This window comes from Lathyrus oleraceus, chromosome 6 (assembly GCF_024323335.1).
Source record: "Lathyrus oleraceus cultivar Zhongwan6 chromosome 6, CAAS_Psat_ZW6_1.0, whole genome shotgun sequence".
NCBI lineage: Eukaryota > Viridiplantae > Streptophyta > Magnoliopsida > Fabales > Fabaceae > Lathyrus > Lathyrus oleraceus.
This window is the reverse complement of record NC_066584.1, coordinates 457,082,786-457,105,210: the sequence shown is the minus strand read 5'-3', so window position 1 is coordinate 457,105,210 and position 22,425 is coordinate 457,082,786. Positions and strand designations below refer to the sequence as shown.

Genomic DNA, 22,425 nt, shown 5'->3' with positions numbered 1-22,425 from the left:
CATTTTTTTTCTTTCCGTTTTAGCCATTGTAATAGGACACGTCAAAATTTTTTCACCCTTAATTACCGTATAGAAGTAAGATATAAGCTAAACAAAACTCTTAATACACGGAAATCCAAGACCAACCATCAGTCTCCGGCACTAAAACCACCCATCCATCGTACACCAACCGACCCTCTCAATCATCCTCAACTATCAACATGAGACAAGTACGGAGACAACAAACTCAACACCATACAACGTCATGGTGGCATAGAATTGACATAACTCCTTTCATAATTTTGACTTTTTTAGGACATCTATATAAACACTCTTAAACTAGAGAGAAATATTCAACATCTTATCGAAATACTACAATTTCTTCTTCACTTAGTGTTTGCATTCATCCAAGTCACCCATCTAAATCCAACACAAATTTATAGCATTGCTATTTGAACACAGAAATTTATAATGCAAGATACCGTAAACAATATATTGGTAATGAGTGTGTATTTGATGCAGAGAGAAAAAAATATTAAAACACCTTATCATAACGAGGTCTATGTATTAATTTGTGTGTTTTTGCCCCCTTATAAAATCATTTCCACTACCTAAACTCGCACAAAAAAAGAGGAAAATTGGAGTAAAACAAACCTATAAATCTTTTTTTTATTAATACAAATATAAATATATATGATCAATATATATGATTAATAGTTAATTGCTGCAAAGTTAAATTTGGTAGAGAGAAATACTGTTCCATCATCGATCCACACATTAAGGAAGAAATTAAAATCACTTGATGTCATAACTGATACTTTAATTATATTAATCGGTCAAAACTATCGAAACTATTTAATATCAGAAGTGATCTTTAAACCAAATTAATATATAGATATTCTTGATGAAAAAAATAAAAATATATATAAATGTATAGCAGTAGCCACCCACAGGGTCACACTTTTCCTTCAACAACAACACCTTCTACTTCTTCCTCCTCTTATCCTTCTTTTTCAGCATCTTGTGTTTTTTCTCCAATCATTTCATTTTTAGAAAATTCTTCTTCATTGCGTGAATGTTCATTTTCATCAATGATATCATCATCAATATCAATCTCACTATCTTCTTCTTGTTCTTCTTCGGAGTCAAAACTTGTAGTTTCATTTGCAAAAAAACACAGGCGAAGACGACCATGGCTTCTCTCAGCTTGGAAACAAGATGTTCTCCGTGGAACCTTAGTGGCTTCAATCACTAATCTTCCATCTTTGCGGCGAGGTCTAACACGAAGAGATTCTGATCCCCTTATCGTTGTCAAAGGTGGCGGAAAATTCTGAATTTTCACTTTCTTAGTATCCGCTAAAACTTGACGACAACGTTGTCTTTGTTCTTTTGTTTCCATTAAAGACAACAACATGTCGTTTTCAACAATGTTCGTACCACTCTCATTACCAAGATTCTCTGTGCACAATTCAAGACTCTTTGGACTCAAAACCAAAGAGGAACGTTTCTGTTGAGGATGAACATAAGCGGCGGTGGTTGTGTTTTGAGAGATATTGGAAAGAGCATCGACGAAGTTCCAACCACTATTGTCGGGCTTGTCTTGAAAAGTTTCTGTTTTGTTGATGTTTGAATCAGGGAAACAAGATTTGAAGGCTAAATCATTGGATTGTTTTGGAGAAGGCAACCTTAATGTTAGTGTTCTTGAATCAACAAGTTGAGATTCACGATGCAACTGCAATCTAGGATGGTACATGATTGCAGCCATGATTGATGTTTGTGACTTAACTAGGATGTTTCAAAATTCAAGTTGAGATGAAAGGGCTAACAGAGTGTTAAGGTGAAACTAAAAGAGTGTTATGTTTTTTTGTAAGGAGTGGGAATGAAACAAAGTTTTAGATGGAGATAATGGTGTATGGGACAAGTGAAGGGAGTGAGGGGGTGAATTTGTAGTCCCAAAAAGTGTTTTTGAGATGAAATAGGAAAAAAGAGCTTTTGTGCCATTTGTGTTGAACAATTTCTTAATCACAAATGTTATTTTACTTCAATATTTTGATATTGTATATCGTGTATATATTTTGATTTGTAATAATGAAAGATTTAAAAGTATTTTTGATTTTCTATTTCAATAAAAAATAATATTTTAGTTTTCTCTAGTTAACAAGTTTTGGAGCGTAAGAAAGTGACTCCATAGCATGTCAATTTTAGGGAAAAGGATTAGGGGACTTTGATTTTGGTAATTTTAGCTGACTTTGATTATTTTTAATGAAAGAAAAAGTGAAAAAAAATGGAAAAAGAATGAGAAGAAAGATTTCTATCGAGGGACATACACAAAGTCACGATGACTTTGGTGCCCCAAAGTCATCCCCAATTTTCTTTCGTATTGTCATCATTATTAATAATTATTTATTTTTAATAATAATAAAATATTATAATATTATAAATTAATTTTTTACTATGGTAATAAAATAAAATAAATTAGCATCTCATTTTTCTCAAATTAAATAATACTGGAATAATTTCATTAGGTCATAGGAAGGGATAATCTAGGAAGGCGAAAGGAAATTAAAGCACATTGGCGAGGACGAGTTTTCTAGCGAAGCCACAAGCCCAGGATGAGGTATAAGGCCCACCAGATTCGATTGTTGATCGCCTTATTGGATTTGGGTTGCCCGAAATAATCCCCATATGTCAATAAATGTAGGTAATGGCGTGTATACAGTGACTGGACGATGAGAGTGTCAATATAGAAAACTGCTTCCCAAAGAAACCTATTTCTAAAAGCCTATAATTAATCGATCCGCCCGCTGGCTCAACATTCTTCAAGCAACACAAATACATTTCTGTCCATTCCATACTATTCGAACACCTAATGATTGCCATTAAAAAAAGAAAAGGAAAATGAATAGTGAAAGCATATACCTATAAACGAGAGATGGAAGGTGGAATCGAGCTTGGTGATGTTTGAAAGCGGGTTCACTCTAAGCTTGGTGAGAAGGTTCAAGTTAGTTTGAAGAAAAAAGGATTTGAAACGTAAGGAAGCGGAGGATGAACCCCTATTTATAAAGATATGAAAACTAGGCCGAGTAGGTAATGAGTAACCTCTCACTAGGAACACCAACAGTTGCTAGGAGATTCTTCCACGTTTTTTACGCGTTTAAAGGACCCAAGCCGATTTGAATTCTCAAGACAAGTCCATTATTAGTTGCATTCAATGTTGCACATGCAATTGTCTGTAATGCTTGAGGAACTCTCCGCAACCTCTGCTAGAGAGGCTCACCCCAAGTTTGATCTGAAGAGCTCTTTGGAGGTTAATCCAAATATGAAGACTTAAAGTGCTTAAATTAAATCACTTCGTCATTTCCAAGCCCTCGTGCTTAAGGTATTGGGTATTGGTATAATTTTATTTGGTCCTAAGATAGGAACCTAGGAAGAAGAAAGTAAATCCAAACACACTAGTGAGAGAAAAGTTTCATAGGAAAGCCACAAGTCGCCCGAGATAAGGCATAAGACATCCCAGATTCAGTGACTAATTGCTCTATTGGGATAGGGACGCCCGAGATAGGGCATAAGACGAGTTCCTTTGGATTGCTAATTTTTGTAGGAAAAATGGAAAGCAAGATGTTGTGAAAGTTGTAGAGCAAATCTTAGCTCATTTGGTTCTTTGTGTGATTCCAGAGTTATTTGTACTTTTACTATTGACAGTGGATTTTCTTTCTTAGGTTAAATACCCCCTCCCCCGACGTAGGTGATATTTCACTGAACTAGGTTAACAGTTCATGTGTGTTCATTATTGCTTTAAGATTTAATTCTTGTAATCTGTTAATATGCTATAAGCACGTTGTACATATTGTCTCAAACATTGTGTCCAACATCTGTCCTGCGAAGAATATGATTTCCATTGGTATTAAAGCAAACACCCTGTTCTGTTTGGGTGTGTTCTATGGTTCTTATTCTGTTCAAGATGGAGAAATTCACAAAAGGAGGAGCAGTTCATCGACCAAAGATTCTTTATGGCATTAAGAGTCCTTCAAAGAATAGAGCTGAAGACAATTATGAAGATTCTGAAGACCAAGTAAATTATGATACTGAATAAATCTCAGGCTTACTAAGATCTTTAGTAAATTCATGAGAAAACTAGAGATGAGATCTTAGAATCATGTCTCTATAAATGTTCAAGACAATCAACCACAAAAATTCAAGAGGTGTAACTTTCAACGTAAAGGAATAGGCGGTGAAAATATCAACTGGATCCAATGTCTTAAATGAAAATATTTTGGACATATTCAAGATGAATGCTCAAGTTTTCTAAGGAAACAAAAAGAAACTACAATGCCACTAATGACGAGGAAGGCAAATTTAATCAAGAAAACAATGTTGTGACTTTCACTACTCACATCAAAGACATCAAAGGTGCTATATATAGTGGTGAGTGTCATACCCCAAATTTTGCCCACCAATTTTCATTTTTTAGTTGCATTTAAATTCATTTGCGTATCATTTCATTTGGTCATGGAGTTCCATAAGCATTCATAAGTCAAAAGTCAATATAAAGTCAACATTTGCAAGTGTTAGGAAATTTGACAAAAATTTCATGCATCATGGTTCATGGTTACAATAATAATTTAAATGCAAAAGCAACCTCATTCCAGGACATGGAGAGTGAATCAGGAAGCAAGCTTGAGAAGTGACCTCCCAAAGCCAATGAATCAGAAGGAAAAACTCATCCTAGATGCTGATAGTCATTATGCCATCTTTTTATCATTTGCAATTTCCTTGTTGATTAAGTGCAATTTGTTTTTGAATTTGTTGTTTTGAACAGTAATATTAATGAAATGAACATGCATCTTTTGATTTAATCCATCAGTATTCATTCTTGTTATGTTTCTTTCATTTATGCAAAAGACAAAAAAAAATATTTCTCCCATTCACTTTTCTATATCAAACTTTTGATCTAGAAAATATTGGAGGGAGAATGGTGAGAGAGAAATACCCAGAATTGCTGATGGTATGCTTTCAAATAAACTTCACTGATGATATAAGGAATTGTTCAAATCCTCAAACACCGGAGAGATAAGGAGTTAATCTCTAGTCAACCACTTTGAGCCTAGAAGTTGGTGATTCTTTCGGATATAAAAAACCTTAATCTTAACCAGGGATAAGGTAGTTGTGTTCAGATAGTTTGACTATGCATTCAATCTTAAAGAGAACTAGTCCATCTATGCACCTTTTATTAAGAGGTTCAACCATATGCTTTTCTTCGCACACGCCAGGAAGCGTCGAAGAAGTCGTAAAAAGCAAAAAAAAACGATTATTCCTTGTCAACCATTAACAAGGCAGTCACAACCTTTCAGCAAAATAAAAAAAGAAAAGAAACGAAAGAGCCCACTAAGTCAAAATTAAAAAAATGACTTAGAAAAAAATCAGGGCATCCCGATGGACTAAAAAATCAAAAGAGTGGTCTAGGCAAAAACTAGGGATATAAAAGCAAAAAAAAAAAGAGAGAAAATAAAAAAAAGAGGTCATCAAAATCCTCAATAAGAAAGTGAGATTAGGTGACCACCATATCAAAAAGCAAAGGGTCACCCAAAATTTTGACAATAAAATGAAGTTTTGTGACTACCAAACAAAGTAAGTGACTGCCACCTCAAGTAAAAATTCATAGGTTCTTAAACCATCACATCTTCACTTTCAAAATTCTCTTGGAAGTTGAATGCGTGTGTCAAATTAACTGAACGTTGGACTGAAGATCATCAAGTAGAATGGAGTAAAAATTGGCAAAATCATGAATCTCAACCATAAATTACAAACTTATATACCATTTGAACCAATTTTTTACGTTGATCACAAATATGTTATTGGTGTTGCGTTTGGATGTATATTTTGGCCGGATCGAACGATTTTTCATCATGGATTTCATCCACTTTTTCCCCGATTCTCATAAACCATGGCTTGTTTGATAAATTTGATTTCATATTTGGATTCTCGGTGAAAATTCAAGTCCGAAGGTATATAATTTGTAATTTATTTCTTTAAATTGGTGATTTTCAAATTTTTGCTCATGAGAAATTGTTAAAAATGATGAACAAAGATGAAGAATCCATAGTTAATCCTAGCCATCCATTGCATTTCATTTTTTTATGTTGATAAGTTGTTTGTGCGCCATGTGGCACTTGTTGGTGGGTGGAAGTGGAAAGGGGATCCTGTACAGGATCCCCCGCATGAGCTCCCCTTCCTTGCTTTGATTACAGCCGTCCGCGCACATCCAAGGGTGATGGATGCAATAAACTCTTTGACTGGTTTACTAGCGCATATTGGGCCTCATCATGGGTCATCTGCTTTGCCCACCTACCATTTTGCTTTATTTGTCTTTTGTTTTTTACTATTTTTTGTTCATTTAAAGTGGTCCTTGGGCCACTTTTGTTATTTTTTTCTTTTCTTTGTTAAACTCATTTCTCTCATTTATTTCTACTCCACCCCATTTCTTTTATTTTATTTTTTTTGTTTATTTTGTTAATTATTTTTAATTAATAAAATAATTAAGGAGTAAATAAATACTGAGTAAATAAATATTTGCAAACACATTAAAACCTTCATTCCAATGTCAAATAATATTTTTTCAAAGCTCATTTCTTTCGATTAATTTCGAATCAGCACGAATCAAACCTCAATTCATTTCGAGTGTGTTTTGTAAAATTATAGACTCAAAACACTTCTCGTAATAAAAACTGATTGAAAAAAATTGTAATCTCGAATATTCATGTGATGAACGTAATTAACCTACCGTTTGAACGTTCATTAATCACATCAAAATAAATTAAATAACTGGATCAAGTTAGTTCTTTCATGGACGAAAAAGATTGGGTTGAACGTACTTGTTCATCGTAATCTCAAGTATTGTGTGATGGCCATAATTAGCCTCCCACGCTGTCACACCCCAATTTTGACCCTAAATCTCTGAATCGATACATACATCATAGCTTTTGCATCTCTGCATAGCATAGCATAACATGTATTTCATACCGCATAATGCCTCGAGTGTTAGTCAAAATAAATTTTTGGATATACAGGCAGATCAATTGAGTCAATTTTCAAATGTATGTCAAATCAACGGGCGAAGAATTTCCAAATCGAGCTTGCATACATCAGTTTTATTAATCTAGGTTTCGCGTAGTTTAACTTAGTGTGTTCGTTTTATTTTTCGGCTAATTTTCTGGTCACATTTTGATCCGTCTGAGCGTTTTAACCAAGCGTTTTCTATTTCAAAATTTGACAAAAACTTATAAGTTTTTGAGAAGTTTATTTCACACTAATCATTGTGGTGCAGTCATTTTAATTTTTCGAGCATTTTTGCGTCCAATTTTTATTCGTTTGTTATCCGTTTGTTTTGTTTTTTTAGTCAAAATGATCGTCGTAATTAAATAGAAATAATCAGTCGATTGATTGCATGTAATTTTGTGTAGTAGTATTTTATTTTAAATCATAAAAAATTATTTTAAATTCAAATTAAAATCCATTAATTGAGCTTTGGATCCCTTTTATTATTGTTTTTTTGTCAATTCATGACAACTCATCATTGACCAATTTGGAGAATCATTTGGTGACTAAGGCACAAAACATGGGATTGGGTAATATTTTTATTTTTGGAAGGACCACATTTTGGGACCACTACTACAATTGGGGACTCACTAAAACCAATCACATGGTCCTCTTTCAAAATTTTCATAATAATCCATTTCTCCTCCACTAAACGTGTGACACATCTACGTACGAAGGAACACACATCCCAATTTTCTTGGGGGTCCCTATATTGTCTCTTATGTAAAGGAAAAAGGACTAGTCTCTTTTTTTAGTAAAAAAAGAAGAAACTGAAAAACTACAAACCCCTTTTTCACCGTATTTTCTCTTCCTCCATCCCTCTTTCTTCCTTCACTTTTCTGCTCCTCCACCTCAAAACCTCATAATCACCACCGTAACACCCTTTCATTTATCCTCTCCTTGTTCCAAAACCACTCAGAAACCATAAAAAATTACCATTGCCACCCTTGGTCGCGGAAGCCACCGCGAACCGCATCGTAAATCAACCACCTTCATGCTTCAACCCATTTCAAATCGATTCCACCAAACCTTTCCATTTCTAATATCATCAGTCACCACCTATAACCACTTAAGCTTCCCGTTCATCGTCTTCTGACCAAGTCACAAAATAGAACCTACGTTTGTTATGATCAAATCATCTCCGCCACCACAGACACAACCATAAACCAAGAATACCATTCTCCTTCAATAAATCTTCTCGTTCTCTGATTATCAAAATCCGAACCAACATTTCAAATTCGTGTTTCATCCTCTACGGATTCTATTGTGACTTTATTGTGATACTGACAATGTTCGGAGTGTTCGGAATGCGCTCAAATTTATGGGGTTGAAATCAAAGATCTTCAAACCCAAAAGATATTTTGAATACTAGTCGTTTAAATATTTCTGGGCATAGGAGCACTCACACTTGCTATAGAGGTGTTAAGCAAATTTGGGACGTGTCTTGGACTTCAATAAGTCTTTAGAACCTAGCGAGGGAATGGACCAATAAAAAGGTTTTGGTGTAATACTTGGAGCTGTTGGGAGATTTGATTCATCAATTTTTTTTAGAGTACCACATATTGGATGGAATGTTTTGAAAATCGCAAAAGACTCAATTTTTTGGATGATATTGAAAACCATCATGTCTATTTTGTACACTCTTACTGTGCCATCAGACGAATAATAAAGATTTGATATTCTCCATATGTGACTATGGTGATAAGATTATAACATCTATTAGAGGAGAAAATTTCTATGCAATTCAGTTTCATCCAAAGAAGAGAGGAGATGAACGTTGGTGTGTGTGCATGAAGCATGCATGATACTGAGTTTGTTCATTTTATTTTCCATTTATGCTATTTTTTTTACCTTACATATTATTCATGGCCATGTTTATACAGATAGAGGACCACATGGGAGTAGTTGAGGCTCACGCCTCCCACCCCCATGTCCATTGTTTGATTTCTTGCGTCCCCTTTCTATTATTTTTGTTGTTTTATTTTCCTTTCTATTTTTCAAAGTTTTTCTTATATATATTTTTTCGTGTCCTTTGGTTGATAGCAAGAGGACCATGGAGGAGTGGTTGAGGCTCACGCCTCCTAACCCCTATGTCCTAAGTTCAATATCTTGCTGCCACCATTTATTATTTTGTTGTTTTTTTCCACCTTTTTCCATTTTTTCCATCTTTTGTTTTGTTTTGTTTTGCGTTTTTTTAACCCAATAAATTGTCAATATTTTATATAGTTTTGTAGCATTTAGTTCTTGCTATTGAATTCATTTTTTAATTTTATCTTTTGCATTTAGTTTTTCCATTATTTTATTTCGATTATGGTCATTGTAAATACGCAAGTTTTATTGATTAATAAAGTGTGATGTGTGTGGATTTTTGTTACATTTTCTTTGAGCCATTTCATTTATAAACATCGGATTTTTATCCATGGATTCGGCATTTTCATGTCTTTATGCCACCGATTTTTTATCGATACATTGATTGTACTTCGTTGCGTTATGACCATTTACATACGACGTCTCCTTTGTTGTCGATATGCACAAACCGACTTTGAGCATATTTCATAGGGTTTTTTCTTACAATTCTCAACTTCTATTTGCCTTGCACGTAGTTGCGTTATGTGACATTGATTCGCATCCTTGCATCACGATTTTAATCTGTGCACGCTTCAAGTTTACTTCTTTCAATTTAATTATTACGAACATGTGTTGTACATATGACTTATGTGTTGCTATCTCCTATCACATGGGTTACTCTTGGGCCTTCTTACAATGAGACCATTTCCTCGTGAACATACACTTATTTACTTGCGTTTGTTATTTAGTTTCAATTTAATTATTTCATTATATCGTATCCCCATTCGACAAAATGTACCCCCATTCCCATGACGTGTAATAATTTTATCGCTTTTCTATTTGTTTGTTTGTTTGTTTAGTTTCTAACACAAGAATAAAATCAACCATTTATCAAAAAGAGAAAAAAAAACTCGATTCAACATCGAGTATTTTCTCAAATAACAATTCAATCATTTCCAACCTACCATTTAAAGAAATTTCAATCCATTCCAACTTTGTCAACTTTCGTTCAAACTCTTTTGCAATCGTTCATCAAATGCTTGACCCAAGGTCAATCCATTTTCACAATAAAACTCAAAAGTACTGAATGCTTATTAAACACTTTTCAATAAAGATGGAAACGGAACGGGGTGGACACCACGAGCTCCTGAGACTAAGATTTGAGATGGATATCTCGCCCATCCTAGCTCTCGCCATCATTCAAAACTGTCAATGCAGTTTTTTCAAACATTTTCTCAATCAAATCTCAAAACATCTAAGAGATATTAAACCTTTTTTCAAATAATATGGAAATGGAACATGGTGGATACCATGAGATCCTGAGACTAGGATTCGATATAGATATATCGCCCATCCAAGTTTTCGTCATGAGTCAAAACACATTCTAACCAATCAAACTCTTTTCTTTTCGTCGTGCGATTGATACTTAAACCCATTTCTCAAACTAAAGGTACTTTGTCTTGATGATGCAAAACAATGTTTCGTCCACTTGAACGTGTAAGATTACAATGTTGCCAGCGAATATTGATTAGTAAATCTATTCGACCGTGATGCAAACATTCCCTTCTCCATTTGTTTAAGGTAGCCAATAATATTTTCGTCGATTGACACAAAGTAGCTTTCTCTAATATCGACCAACAAACAAACATTTTCTATCCAGAACTACGTAAGCCTTGAGTTTTCTATTGCACCCAGAGATATGCAGGAGCAAGATTTGTAAATCTTGTCAGGCCCATTAATAAAAAATTTAGGTTTAGTTCCTTTCTTTGCACATTAATAAAAAAATCCAAAAACATTTTCTCTTTTCTTTTGTTCACATTCTTCTTTCCTTTTTAATAACTAGAGAATCCTATCACTTCTATGCTAACACTAACACTCACAACTAACCTATTGGTTCCCGTTGAGTAAAAAGGACGTGAGGGGTGTTAATACTTTCCTCTTGTGTAATCGACTCCCGAACCCTGATATTGGTTGCGACGACCATAATTATTATCGTTCTTTCTTGAGTTTTATCGATATTTCCCCTTTCCCTTTTAGGAATAAATAAAGTTCAGTGGAGACTCTACTCAGTCCATCCTGCGAGCGTGCGATTACACTTCACTAAGTCGTGTTCCCATTTTTTCGAGGTAAGACAGATGGCGACTCTGCCAGGGAATCTTCTCCCTAATTGACTCAAGCCTAGTTAGGTCATTTGTGTGCATTTACTGGTTTACTTGTGTGGCTTTTCTTTATTGATTTTGTTATCTTTTTTTTATATTGATATAATATGTTATATTGGTTCCATTATGATGTGGTACTTGGATACTCTGATTGCAAACCTTGTGGGAAAAACTCTCTACCTGAGTCTAGAGTGAAAATAGAAGATATGATGATGGTTGAGTAATACAGACTCCCAAGGGGAATACCTCGTAAGGGTCGGTATGAGAACATCACTTAGATTAGATCCTTTTGAAGATATTGTCTCCCGAGGTGAATACCTCGTAAGCTTCAATTTTTCAAAGGGGTCAATGACTCTAAGGACCTTTTAGAACATTGAGCCTTTGGCTAACTAGGAATGATGATTGTGTAGTATAGATTCTTGAGGTGAATACTTCATAAGGGTCGATACAAAAACCTCTCTTATAATAGATTATTTTAATGGAGTTGACGCCCGACATGCGTTTTCCGTAAGCAGAAAACAATCTTGTGAATCCAAGACTCTGAGTACGTACTAGAACTGAAGTCAATGGTTGCGTAATGTAGACTCTCAGGTGAATACCTCGTAAGGGTCGGTACGATAACCTCACCCAGAATAGATTCCCTTGATGGAGTTAATGACCAACAAGCATTTTCTGTAAGCATCAAACATTCTTGTGGATCCGTGATTGTAGCGGGGTATTCGTTACCATTAGAGATATTGACTAAATCCAAGGTAAACCATACAAGTCGAGTCGCCACCGCACTTCTATTTATCCAAAGGAATGGTTAGAAAGCGAACAAAAACCTAAAAGTTTTATCGAATCAAAAACTAGTAAAAATGTCAGAGATTTAGGTAAGGGGGTTGGTTATGCAATGAGAAGGTTTTAAGCACCCAAAACATCCTAGGTACTCCTAGGGAGCCCTTTTCATAAGTGTTGTTCTAGTCTAAAGGGTGTAGGTATATCTAAAGTACTATTTACTAAAAGGAAGGTTAAAAGAAAATGACTCGCAAGGATGTCGCATCCACTGCCTACGTATCTCATCTGAGTATGAGAATCAGAGTCTTCGTAGCCCGGCTACCTATGGGTTAAAGAGAAGTGTGCTCGGTAAGACGTCGCGTCTTATGCCTACGTATCTCATTTGGAATGAGAATCAGAGCAAAACGTAGTTCGGCTAACTAGGGGTTAAGGATTGCCATCTGAACATGGACTTACAAAAGAGGACACCAGCTGTGTCAAAGGAGGGTGGGCAGTGTATTCAACATCCTAGCAGTAGGTGTCGCATCTCGCTGAATCGAGTCTTAGGCAGTTACCTCTTTGCAATAGAACGGACTGACATGCCATAAGATCGGAGACGCACGGAAGGTCTAAAAGTGGGGAAGCTCTGCTCTAGAGTTGTCATGCAATATGGACCTATGTGTTAGGATTTACAAAGGGGAACATCTACCTAATGTTAGCATGCAAAGAATAGGGGAATTCTACCTATGTTATCATACAAAGGGTTCTACTTAATGGGTGCTACCTAAACGGAACAAGAGTCGACGGATGGAGCGCGAAGAGGACTTACGGATAAGGGTAGATGGCGATGCCGGAGGCAATCGACTTACAGGTAGATGGCGATGCCTGAGGTAATCGACTTACCAGAGAATGGATGCATGCGTGCTGGTTCTGTTAAGTTTTGAAAATGATTACTCGACGTTGGATCGAGCTTTTGATCGTATTTTGAAATGGTTATCGGATGTTCGTTTTAATTCTTGTATTAACAGGTGACTAAAGAAATAAAGAAATAAATATTATACACTTCATGGGAGAGGGGTACATTTGTTATGAATGGGGATTGTTCATGGCAAACAAACAATAAGAATATATGCCTCATACATCATACAAGTAGGCAACAGTTATCAATCAGATCGGATAAATAAACAATATATAATCAAACCAAAGAAATAAATAATGGAGCATTTAAACAATGCATGGGAGTATGAACATGTTAAATAATCAAGCAATAGAAAGCACGAATGAGAGAAATAAGTATAAAAGATAATAGATGAATCAAACAAATGAAAATATGCACACGAAGGGTCCACTGAATAATTTAATCAGGAAATGAGGTAAGGACCAAATAAAATCAAGGTAAAAGGCCTCTAATACATGGCATATGAGATGAACGAGGGAGGATCAAAAGATCTCTTCAATTGCCATAAGCAATCCCTAAGTCAAACATCGATCATAAAGAAGTCAACTGAAAATTCAAGTCAACTTAAAAAATAACAAATAAATAGCAAATTAATCAAGAAAATTATGAAAAATTAAAATAAATAAGGTGGGGTCAAGACATCATCATCCCCCAAAAATATTTTAAAAATAATGAAAATTGGCACGTGAATTAATTAAAACAAAACATAGGTCAAACCAAAAGTCAATTAATAAGACTAGGTTAGAAATAAATCAAGAATAAATAGTAAATTAATCAAGAAAATCATGAAAAATTAAAATAAATAAGGTGGGGTCAGGAAATTATTATCCCCCCAAAAGATTTTAAAAATAATGAAAATTGGTACGTGAATTAATTAAAATAAAACAGAAGTCAAATTAAAAGTCAACCAACCAAACTAGGTCAAAAATAAATCTAAAATAAATTGAAAATGTGAAATAAAATTCCAAGAAAAGGTCAGGTTGACCATGAGACAGTGGTCAACCTTCATCCCAAAAATCAAATGCTAACAATAGTTTTAAGTCATAAAAATAAAATCAATAAAAAAAAGTGTGTTAAAATGGACCATTTAGAATAAATAATTAAAATAAAATATTAATATTAAAAAAATATGAAAATAAAAATTATATAAAATTAAATAAAACGTTAAGAAAAGTGAAAAATATTTTTGGGTAATTTTATGGACGAAGAAAATATTTTAAATAAGAAAAAGAAATACGAAAATGGAAGGATTAATGGTGATGAACATGGTAAGCACGCGTAGATATATCAAAACATGGCCATGGAAGAGATGATTACCTAATGGAAAATGGAAGTGGAATGGAATCTGATATGTGATGAAGCTTTGTCTCCTTGCCACGAAATTCCAATGCTCTTTTAGGGTTAGGGTTTCAGCTTCTTAAATAGGGTGGATTAGGTGTTCTCATGGGCTTTTTAATAAGTGATTTATCCATAAGAATAAAAGTGTGAAGTGAGGTGTAAAATGTTGTTATTTTGGGCCAAACTTAAGTGAATGGATGTCCAACGCATAGCCAAAAGAGGTAACAAACGTGACTGGTTTGTGCAGCATGCTTAGAAAATCTGATTGGGCCTGCCAGACCCAAAATCTGCCTGGAAAATCAAGTCATGGTGCCCACTTTAAATGAATGTATCTCTCAAACCATGGATCCAAATGAGATGATTCCAAAAGGATGTGAAATAGGACATGGCAAGGTACAATTGTTGTGAAGAAAGTATTTTCAAATAATGCTTTGAAGTGCAAGAAAACTGGCCAAGAAGTCTTGACAAATTTTGAAGATTTTGGACTTAGAATTTTTTCTAAGTGTCCTAAAAAAATGTCTCACTTTGACTAAGCATAACTTTCTCAATTCTAATCTAAATGGAGAAAACTTTATATCTCTAGAAAGATTGGAACAAGAGGAACAACTTTCATGTTGGAGAAATGTTCAAATGGGGCTTTTATCTTGATGAAAAAGTGGCTTAAAGTGAGTGCAACGATCATGAAAACTTGCCCTAAATGGAAAGTCAACCATTTCCAAATTAAGTAACTTTTCCAATTCCTGATTAAATGATGAATCCATGATCCAACCTTGATAAAATTCACATGTAGGATCCCCTAGGCATGGATTTTGAGATTCCACTCTCAAAATGTCAGGAGTTGACTTTTCTGGCCCCACAGTTGACTTTTCCTAAACTGTCTGATTCCCGATTCCATTGATCAATTGAAGCACTTCTAGCTCAAATAAAGAGCTGATTTTTTGTATGTAGACCCTTGTGGACATATGGGGGGCCATGGAAAACAGTTTCACCCAAAGAATCAGAAATAAACTAATTTTATACCAAACCCTAGTTTTAGGGCAAAATGATCAGGAACTGATTGCACTGATTGCCAATGGATCTTTCTGAGATAATTGTGAATCTTCCTAGGCCAAGATGCCTCTCTAATCCTGACATGGATGAGCTCCTCTACTTCCATCCAAACATTGCCTATTGCAGGTAGCCATGAAACCCTAATTTCTGATTAAATCCAGATGAACACTTTGATAGCTTTGAATCCTTCACTGATGAACTGAGGACCATAATAAGATACTTGGACCCCCCCGAGACCCTTGAGACTTGTATACTTAGAAAATGAAGTCCAATTCTCAATTTTGCTTTGTGTGGGCTCCTTCTGTTAAGGAGTGATCGATCAAAACCTGATCTCCATGTCACTAATGCAGTATGCAATGAGTATGACCTAATATGATGCTAATGAAGTATAAAACATAATCCCATGCTTCCAGGAAAAATGAAGGGTAAATTTTAGGGTATTACAGTGACTCTGAGGTCATTTGTAAAAATCCTAGATCGTACGAACCCTGTTGTGGAAAGCAATCAGATTCATCCGTTACCTCGGACCTTTGAAGCCATGTACCAAAAAAGAAAAAATATACATGGCATTGCATTGCATCCATACAGTTGCATTTGAATTCATCATCATACATTGCATACCATTTCCAAAAAAAATCATTTTGTCTTTGTCCATAACCAGCGTGCTGATTTCCCAACACCCATTTTGAACCTGTGGTAGCTGTTGAAGGACAATAAAGCATTTGAAGTCAGATCAAGCAGAGATAAGAGGGAGTATACATCTTAAAAGGCCAGGTAGACCGGGCGTTGGAGCTTGTGATAGCTATATCTAATCTTCAACATGTTGTTGCAGAGAATGTTGGTCCCCCATTCGGCTTTACTATGGTGACTAACCCGACGTATGATTTTCCCCATGACTTTGCTCTTTAACAAGGGAGCATTCCTACTCGACCTCAGTCGGTTGACAAGTGCCAAAATTGTGTGTGTGTAGTTTAGTGGCACTTATTAACTTGTCTCATTTCATTTTCTTAGGTAAACCTCAACTTTTGTGTAAATATTGTGTAGTTTGCATTTTCATGTAAATATCTTTTGTTTGATCTAATTTGTGTAGTTTTGTAGGTTTTATAGCCTATTGGAAGCCTTGGATACTTGCTTGCATAAAGCAAGACCCCAAGTTGAATTTTTGGAAGAATCAAAGTTTTTCAAAGCGGCCTTAGCACGGTCCTAGCACGAGTTATGGCAATTTGCTATTTTTTATCATGGTCGCGCTAAGTGAGCTCTACACGGGATTAGTACAATTCCACTTTTCCAGCCCCTATTTATTCATTTGTAAACATATTTTTAGGTATGGTTTTGGGAAATTTCAACCCCAATTCCATGAACACCATTTTTTGTGGAGAGTAGCTTAGAAACAACATTAGGGACTGCAATCTTGAAGATCCGGAGAGGGAATTGCATCAATCTACTTGACACATGGACATATTCTTATTCATCTTCATTCTTATCTTTGTACCTTTCTTGTTGGAATTGTATGTAAGTTTACTTTGATAGTATGTATATTATTAATCATGGTGTTGTATACGATCTATTTTATGAATCTATATCAATGTTATCCTTGTTTACTTGTTTATCTATTGACTTGAACTGTTATTTAGAAATAATCTTCGAATCTAGATCTAGGATAATCATATGTTATATGATAAACTCTAGACATAAATTTAGGTTTAACATTCACGTGAGTATCGAATCTTAATGCTCTGTATCGTTTGATAGGTTGAGAGATCTTCGATTAGATAATATGGTAGAACTCTCATCAGCGTTGCAGACATGAACACTGATGTGAGTGATACATGATGATATTGATAAGTGTTTTAGGTTGTGTATAACTGATTGGTATATTTACGTATTAGATAGGTGGATGAAATTCATTTCTGACGAGTTCTCTCCGTTACTTTAATTACTTGTGCATATGTTTTACTTTCTGCATCTTGTTACTTTCAAACCCTTAAAACCTAAAGCGTAGAAATGTAGAGACCGTTGAATATAATTTGATGTCACACTAATCTCTGTGGAGACGATAAAACAAAATACTTACTTTTGCTTGCCACTTTACCGCAACCAAACAAAATGGTGTTGTTGTCTAGGATTGGTGTTTAGATATTGAAAGCATCGCAATAGTTTCTATCTTTTTTATGCTTTGTACATTTGTGTATAATGTATAGATACTTGTTAATAAACTTGTATATATTATATAGATACTTGTTTTGCACTTGTTTCCATACTTGTTTCTATTGTAAATATTCTTGTTTTTCGTAACGTTTGTTCAAGTGTTTGTATATAATTGTTTTCCATAAAGTTTATTCAAGTGTTTGTATATATTTTTGTTTCCCTTCATGTTTGTTCAAGTTTTGGTTAGGGGTAGTCGTTGGTGAATAACTAGCCACTCAAAAGAAGCAACAAGAAGGAGCATATACAAAATAAAGGTATCGAGCTAACGACGTACAACAAGCATTTGTTGGGAGGCAACCCAACCTTTTAATTCTTTAATAGCTTTTCAACTAGTAGTATAGTTATTAAAGAGTGAGAATGGATGGAAAGCTTGAAAAAGAGTTGGCATTTTGGAAAAACCTTGTTTTGCTGATGCCGCTTAGCGTGCTCTATTACACATGGAAAAATATCTCAGCCACTTATCCACTTTCACCCAGGTCTTTTGACCCATGTTGAACTTATTTTGTTTTATGTTTAGTAGTAATTTAATTTAAAGTTGTTAAGTTGTTAGAAAATTGTTTTGTGTTTGTCCAAGAAGCTTGTCTTTGATTGGCTTGAGGAGATATGAAGTGATTGTTTTAATTTTGAATGCATCAAGAAGAAAATGTTATGGTAATGATAAAAGTTTGAAAGGAAAATACATTGTTAAGATACATGTTTAATGCTTTCTACAACATATCATGAATATGAAACTTATGTTTTGTACAAATATTATGCCATTCATTCTTTTAGAATACTTGTTGATTTTTGAATCACTTTAGATCATAGCCAAATATGAGGAGCCTTTCCATTGTTTACTATATGCTCATGATACCAAGAATTCTTGTTTTTACTCGTTTGAATTATGTTTAATCTTGCATTTGTGTTGATTTATATGAAATCACTAAAATGATCAAGCATTTTGTTTGATTTTGAGCACAACCACTTCACGAAAAAGTAGCCTACCTTGTGAGTGAGTGAGAATTTGCTTACCCCCTTTGAGCCTTGTGCCAGGATCCATTTTGATGTCAACTTTTGGAACTTGTACATAACTAATTAGTTCATTGTTGATTTTAGATTGGATTTTGAATTTTTTTTATTGAACCCTCAACCATAAATTATGGTTTGAATTTTTACCATTGCCTTAGAAAGTTTGGGAGCATTCACATTATAATCATTGGTTGCATTCAAGTTGGGGGGAAAATGTTGGTTACTAAGAGATCGAGAAAGAAAAAGAAAAATTTGGAAAAAGAAAGAGAAAAGTAAAAAAGAAAATAAAAAGAACAGAAAAAGAAAAAGCCTTGAAAAAGAAAAAAAAGCAAATAAATTGTGCTAATAAGTTGTGTGCAATGGTGTAAAGATTTGGAAAAGAGAAAAAGGTTGTAAATACTTGAGAATTTGAGAAGTGATCATTCTCATTTGTTTAGGAAAATTTTGTTTCAATTATCTTGAGATATGACCCTTCTTTGTTAACCAAGCCACATTACAACCCTTGAAAGTACTTGTGATTTGTGTTTTATGCTTTCGATATGATTTTTTTTTGGATAAATGCATAATTTGATCTAGATGTTAGCAAGATTGTTGGGTGTTATTCAAGTCCCTCATGTTTGTTCTTAATCCATTGATGAAATTGTGTGTAGGTGTGATTCATCTTTGAAAATGTATTGCTTTAGAATTTTTGACATGTGTTTTGTGCTTAGAGTTTGTTTCATGATTATGGTATTGTTGTAGTATAGTGGTAAGCATCTCTTTGATTGTACTTTTGAAAATTTGAACCATGCATTTGTCTTCTTTTCTCAAAACTTGTTTGATCATACACTCTTGTAGGTTGTTCTTGTTTCTTTAGGTTTGTTAGATTCTTGTTTGAGGACAAACAAAGTTTTAAGTTGGGGAGAGTTTAATAAGTTCCAAAATTGTGTTAAATATGTGTGTAGTTTAGTGACACGTATTAATTTGTCTCATTTGATTTTCTTAGGTAAACCTCAACTTTTGTGTAAATATTGTGTAGTTTGCATTTTCATGTAAATATATTTTGATTGATCAAATTTGTGCCGTTTTGTAGGTTTTGTAGCCTATTGGAAGCCTTGGATACTTGCTTGCACAAAGCAAGACCCAAAGTTGCATTTTGGAGGATTCAAAGTTTTGCAAAGCGGCCTTAGCGCGGTCCTAGCACAAGTTATGGTTGTTTGCTATTTTTTATCGTGGTCATGCTAAGCGAGCTCTGCACAGGCTTAGCGTGATTCCACTTTTCTAGCCCCTATTTATTCATTTGTAAACAGATTTTTAGGGATGGTTTTGGGAAATTTTAACCCTAAATCCATCAACACCATTTTTTATGGAGAGTAGCTTAGAAAAAACATTAGGGGTCGCAATCTTGAAGATCCAGAGAGGGATTTGCATCAATCTACTTGACACATGGAGAAATTCTTGTTCATCATCATTCTTCTCTTTGTACCTTTCTTGTTGGAATTATATGTAAGTTTACTTTGATAATATGTATATTTATTAACCATGGTGTTGTATATGATCTATTTTATGAACCTATATCGATGTTATCCTTTTTTACTTATTTATCTATTGATTTGAGCCGTTATTGATAAATAATCTTTGAATCTAGATCTAGGATAATCATCTGTTAGATGCTAAACTCTAGACATAGATTTAGGTTTAACATTCTCGTGAGTATCAAATCTTAATGCTCCATATTGTTTGATGGGCTGAGAGATCGTTGATTAGATGATACGCTAGAACTCTCGTCAGTGTTGCAGACATGAACACTGATGTGAGTGACACATGATGATATTGATAAGTGTTTTAGGTTGTATGCAATTAAATGGTAAATTTGCGTATTAGATAGGTGGATGAAATTCATTTCTGACGAGTTCTCTTCATTACTTTAATTACTGGTGCATATGTTTTACTTTCCGCGTCTTTTTACTTTCAAACCCTTAAAACCTAAAGCTTAGAAACGTAGATACCATTGAACGACATTTGATGTTGCACTAATCCCTGTGGAGATGATAAAATAAAATATTTACTTATGCTTGCTGCTTTACCACCACCAAACACTGGTGCATACCCATCTATCTCATGAAGTCCTCATAATGCGGAAGATCCATAATGTTCATAATGATGAAGGGAACCCTCAATTTGCAAGGAGCATGCCAAATTTTCAGAGTGTAGGCCTGATGACCAAAGTGAAGCGTTCTCAAGTGAATCAAGTTGCAGAAATCTATCGTGATCTTGAGAAGCGATTGAGGGTTATGGGAGGTTTTAACACATTGAGACTTGATGACATGTGTTTAGTGCCAGACCTGGTTATATCTCCAAAATTCAAAGTACCCAACTTCAAGAAGTACAAAGGGGACAACTTCCCAAAACACCATTTGGTGATGTTCTTTCGAAAAATGACTTCCCATACTCAAGATGACAAGCTGATGATTCACTCTTTTCAAGACAGTTTGAGTGGGGCATCTTTAAGTTGGTACATGAAGTTAGAAAGAACTCACATTTGGTCTTGGGAAGACTTGGCCAATTCCTTTTTGAAGCATTACAGATACAACATGGACATGGCTTCAAATTGAAGGCAATTACAAATCTTATCTCAAAAGAGCAATAAATCCTTCAGAGGATATGCCCAACGGTGGAGAGAATTAGCAGCCCAAGTGAAACCACCACTTTTGGATAAGGAATTGGTTGAAATGTTCATGGATAACTTACAAAGCCCATACTTTGTAATGATGGTAGGAAGTGTGTCATCAGACTTCTCCAACCTTGTGAAAGTAGTAGGATGAATTGAGAGTGGCCTCAAAAGTGGAAGAATCTAAGGTGTCTTGAGTAGCTAGACTAGTAAGACTGAATCCTTAGCAGTTCCCAGGCGAAAGAAGAGGATGCCAATGTAGTTATGGCAGATGTTGAATATTCTCATGGTGCACCAGCAAGACCGTATGGTCCTTCAGCTTTTCAAAAACTACCTTTTCTAGTGCCACACTATCCTTGTGGTTAACCAGCAATGCCCAGAGCACCATACCAACAACCTTGGGTTTCTTCTCATTCAAATAAGCGAGCCCAAGGCCGAGGATATTAGAATCAGTGTTAGAATCATCCTAGGCCTCACAACAACCTGGAAAGAAGGAATCCCTTGATCCAATTCCTATGACGTATAGTTAACTTCTGTAGCCTCTTATTCAAAGCTCATTGGTGGATCCCAAACCTCTTAAGCATGTGCCACAACCATACTCGCCTGGATACAATCTTGATGTGCAATATGGATATCACACTGACTCAATAGGGCACTCGATTGAAGACTGCAACACTTTCAAAGCTAAAGTTTAACAATTGATCGAAAAAAGTGTATATCATTTCTAGAAGGAAACCTGGTAGTGCATATCAACCTCTCTCCTTGATTAGTGTGAAGACCTCAAGGGGCATCTTCTGAAGTCAGTGGATCAAACAGGAAGTCATCCTAAGCGTTAGCAGTCTTTGGACATTGTTTTATCATTTGTATTTGTATTTTCTTTGTATGTTAAATGCTACTTATTTTTAAACATTGTTATTTTTAATGGTAATATTAATAAAGTGATCACGCACTTTGAATCAATTCATTCGTATTCACCTTTTCCATTTTTCCTTCATTCATTGAAAAAAACAAATTACTCCCATTCACTTTGTTTATCAAACTATTGTTTTGGCAAAGATTGGAGGAATTATGATGAAAACCAATATCCATAATTGTTGCGGTATGCTTTCAAATAGAACTTTGCTGATGATGTAAGGCATTGTTTCAAATCCCCAAAC

The 22,425-nt window shown here is 34.9% G+C and overlaps 1 protein-coding gene and 1 pseudogene across 1 annotated transcript; one reads left to right on the top strand and one right to left on the bottom strand.

The window, feature by feature from the left end:
- Window positions 1-923: 923 nt before the first annotated feature.
- LOC127097141 (protein FANTASTIC FOUR 3-like) lies at window positions 924-1,945 on the bottom strand. The gene has a single exon (XM_051035650.1). It carries the CDS (start codon window positions 1,742-1,744, stop codon window positions 980-982), a length of 765 nt encoding a protein of 254 aa, XP_050891607.1. The 5' UTR covers window positions 1,745-1,945; the 3' UTR covers window positions 924-979.
- A 6,338-nt stretch (window positions 1,946-8,283) lies between these two features.
- LOC127096219 (imidazole glycerol phosphate synthase hisHF, chloroplastic-like) lies at window positions 8,284-8,879 on the top strand (annotated as a pseudogene).
- The last annotated feature ends 13,546 nt before the right edge of the window (window positions 8,880-22,425 follow it).

Excerpts from the sequence above, each read along its gene's own strand:
- LOC127097141 (XM_051035650.1), bottom strand. The coding sequence starts at position 1,744 with ATGGCTGCAATCATGTACCATCCTAGATTGCAGTTGCATCGTGAATCT.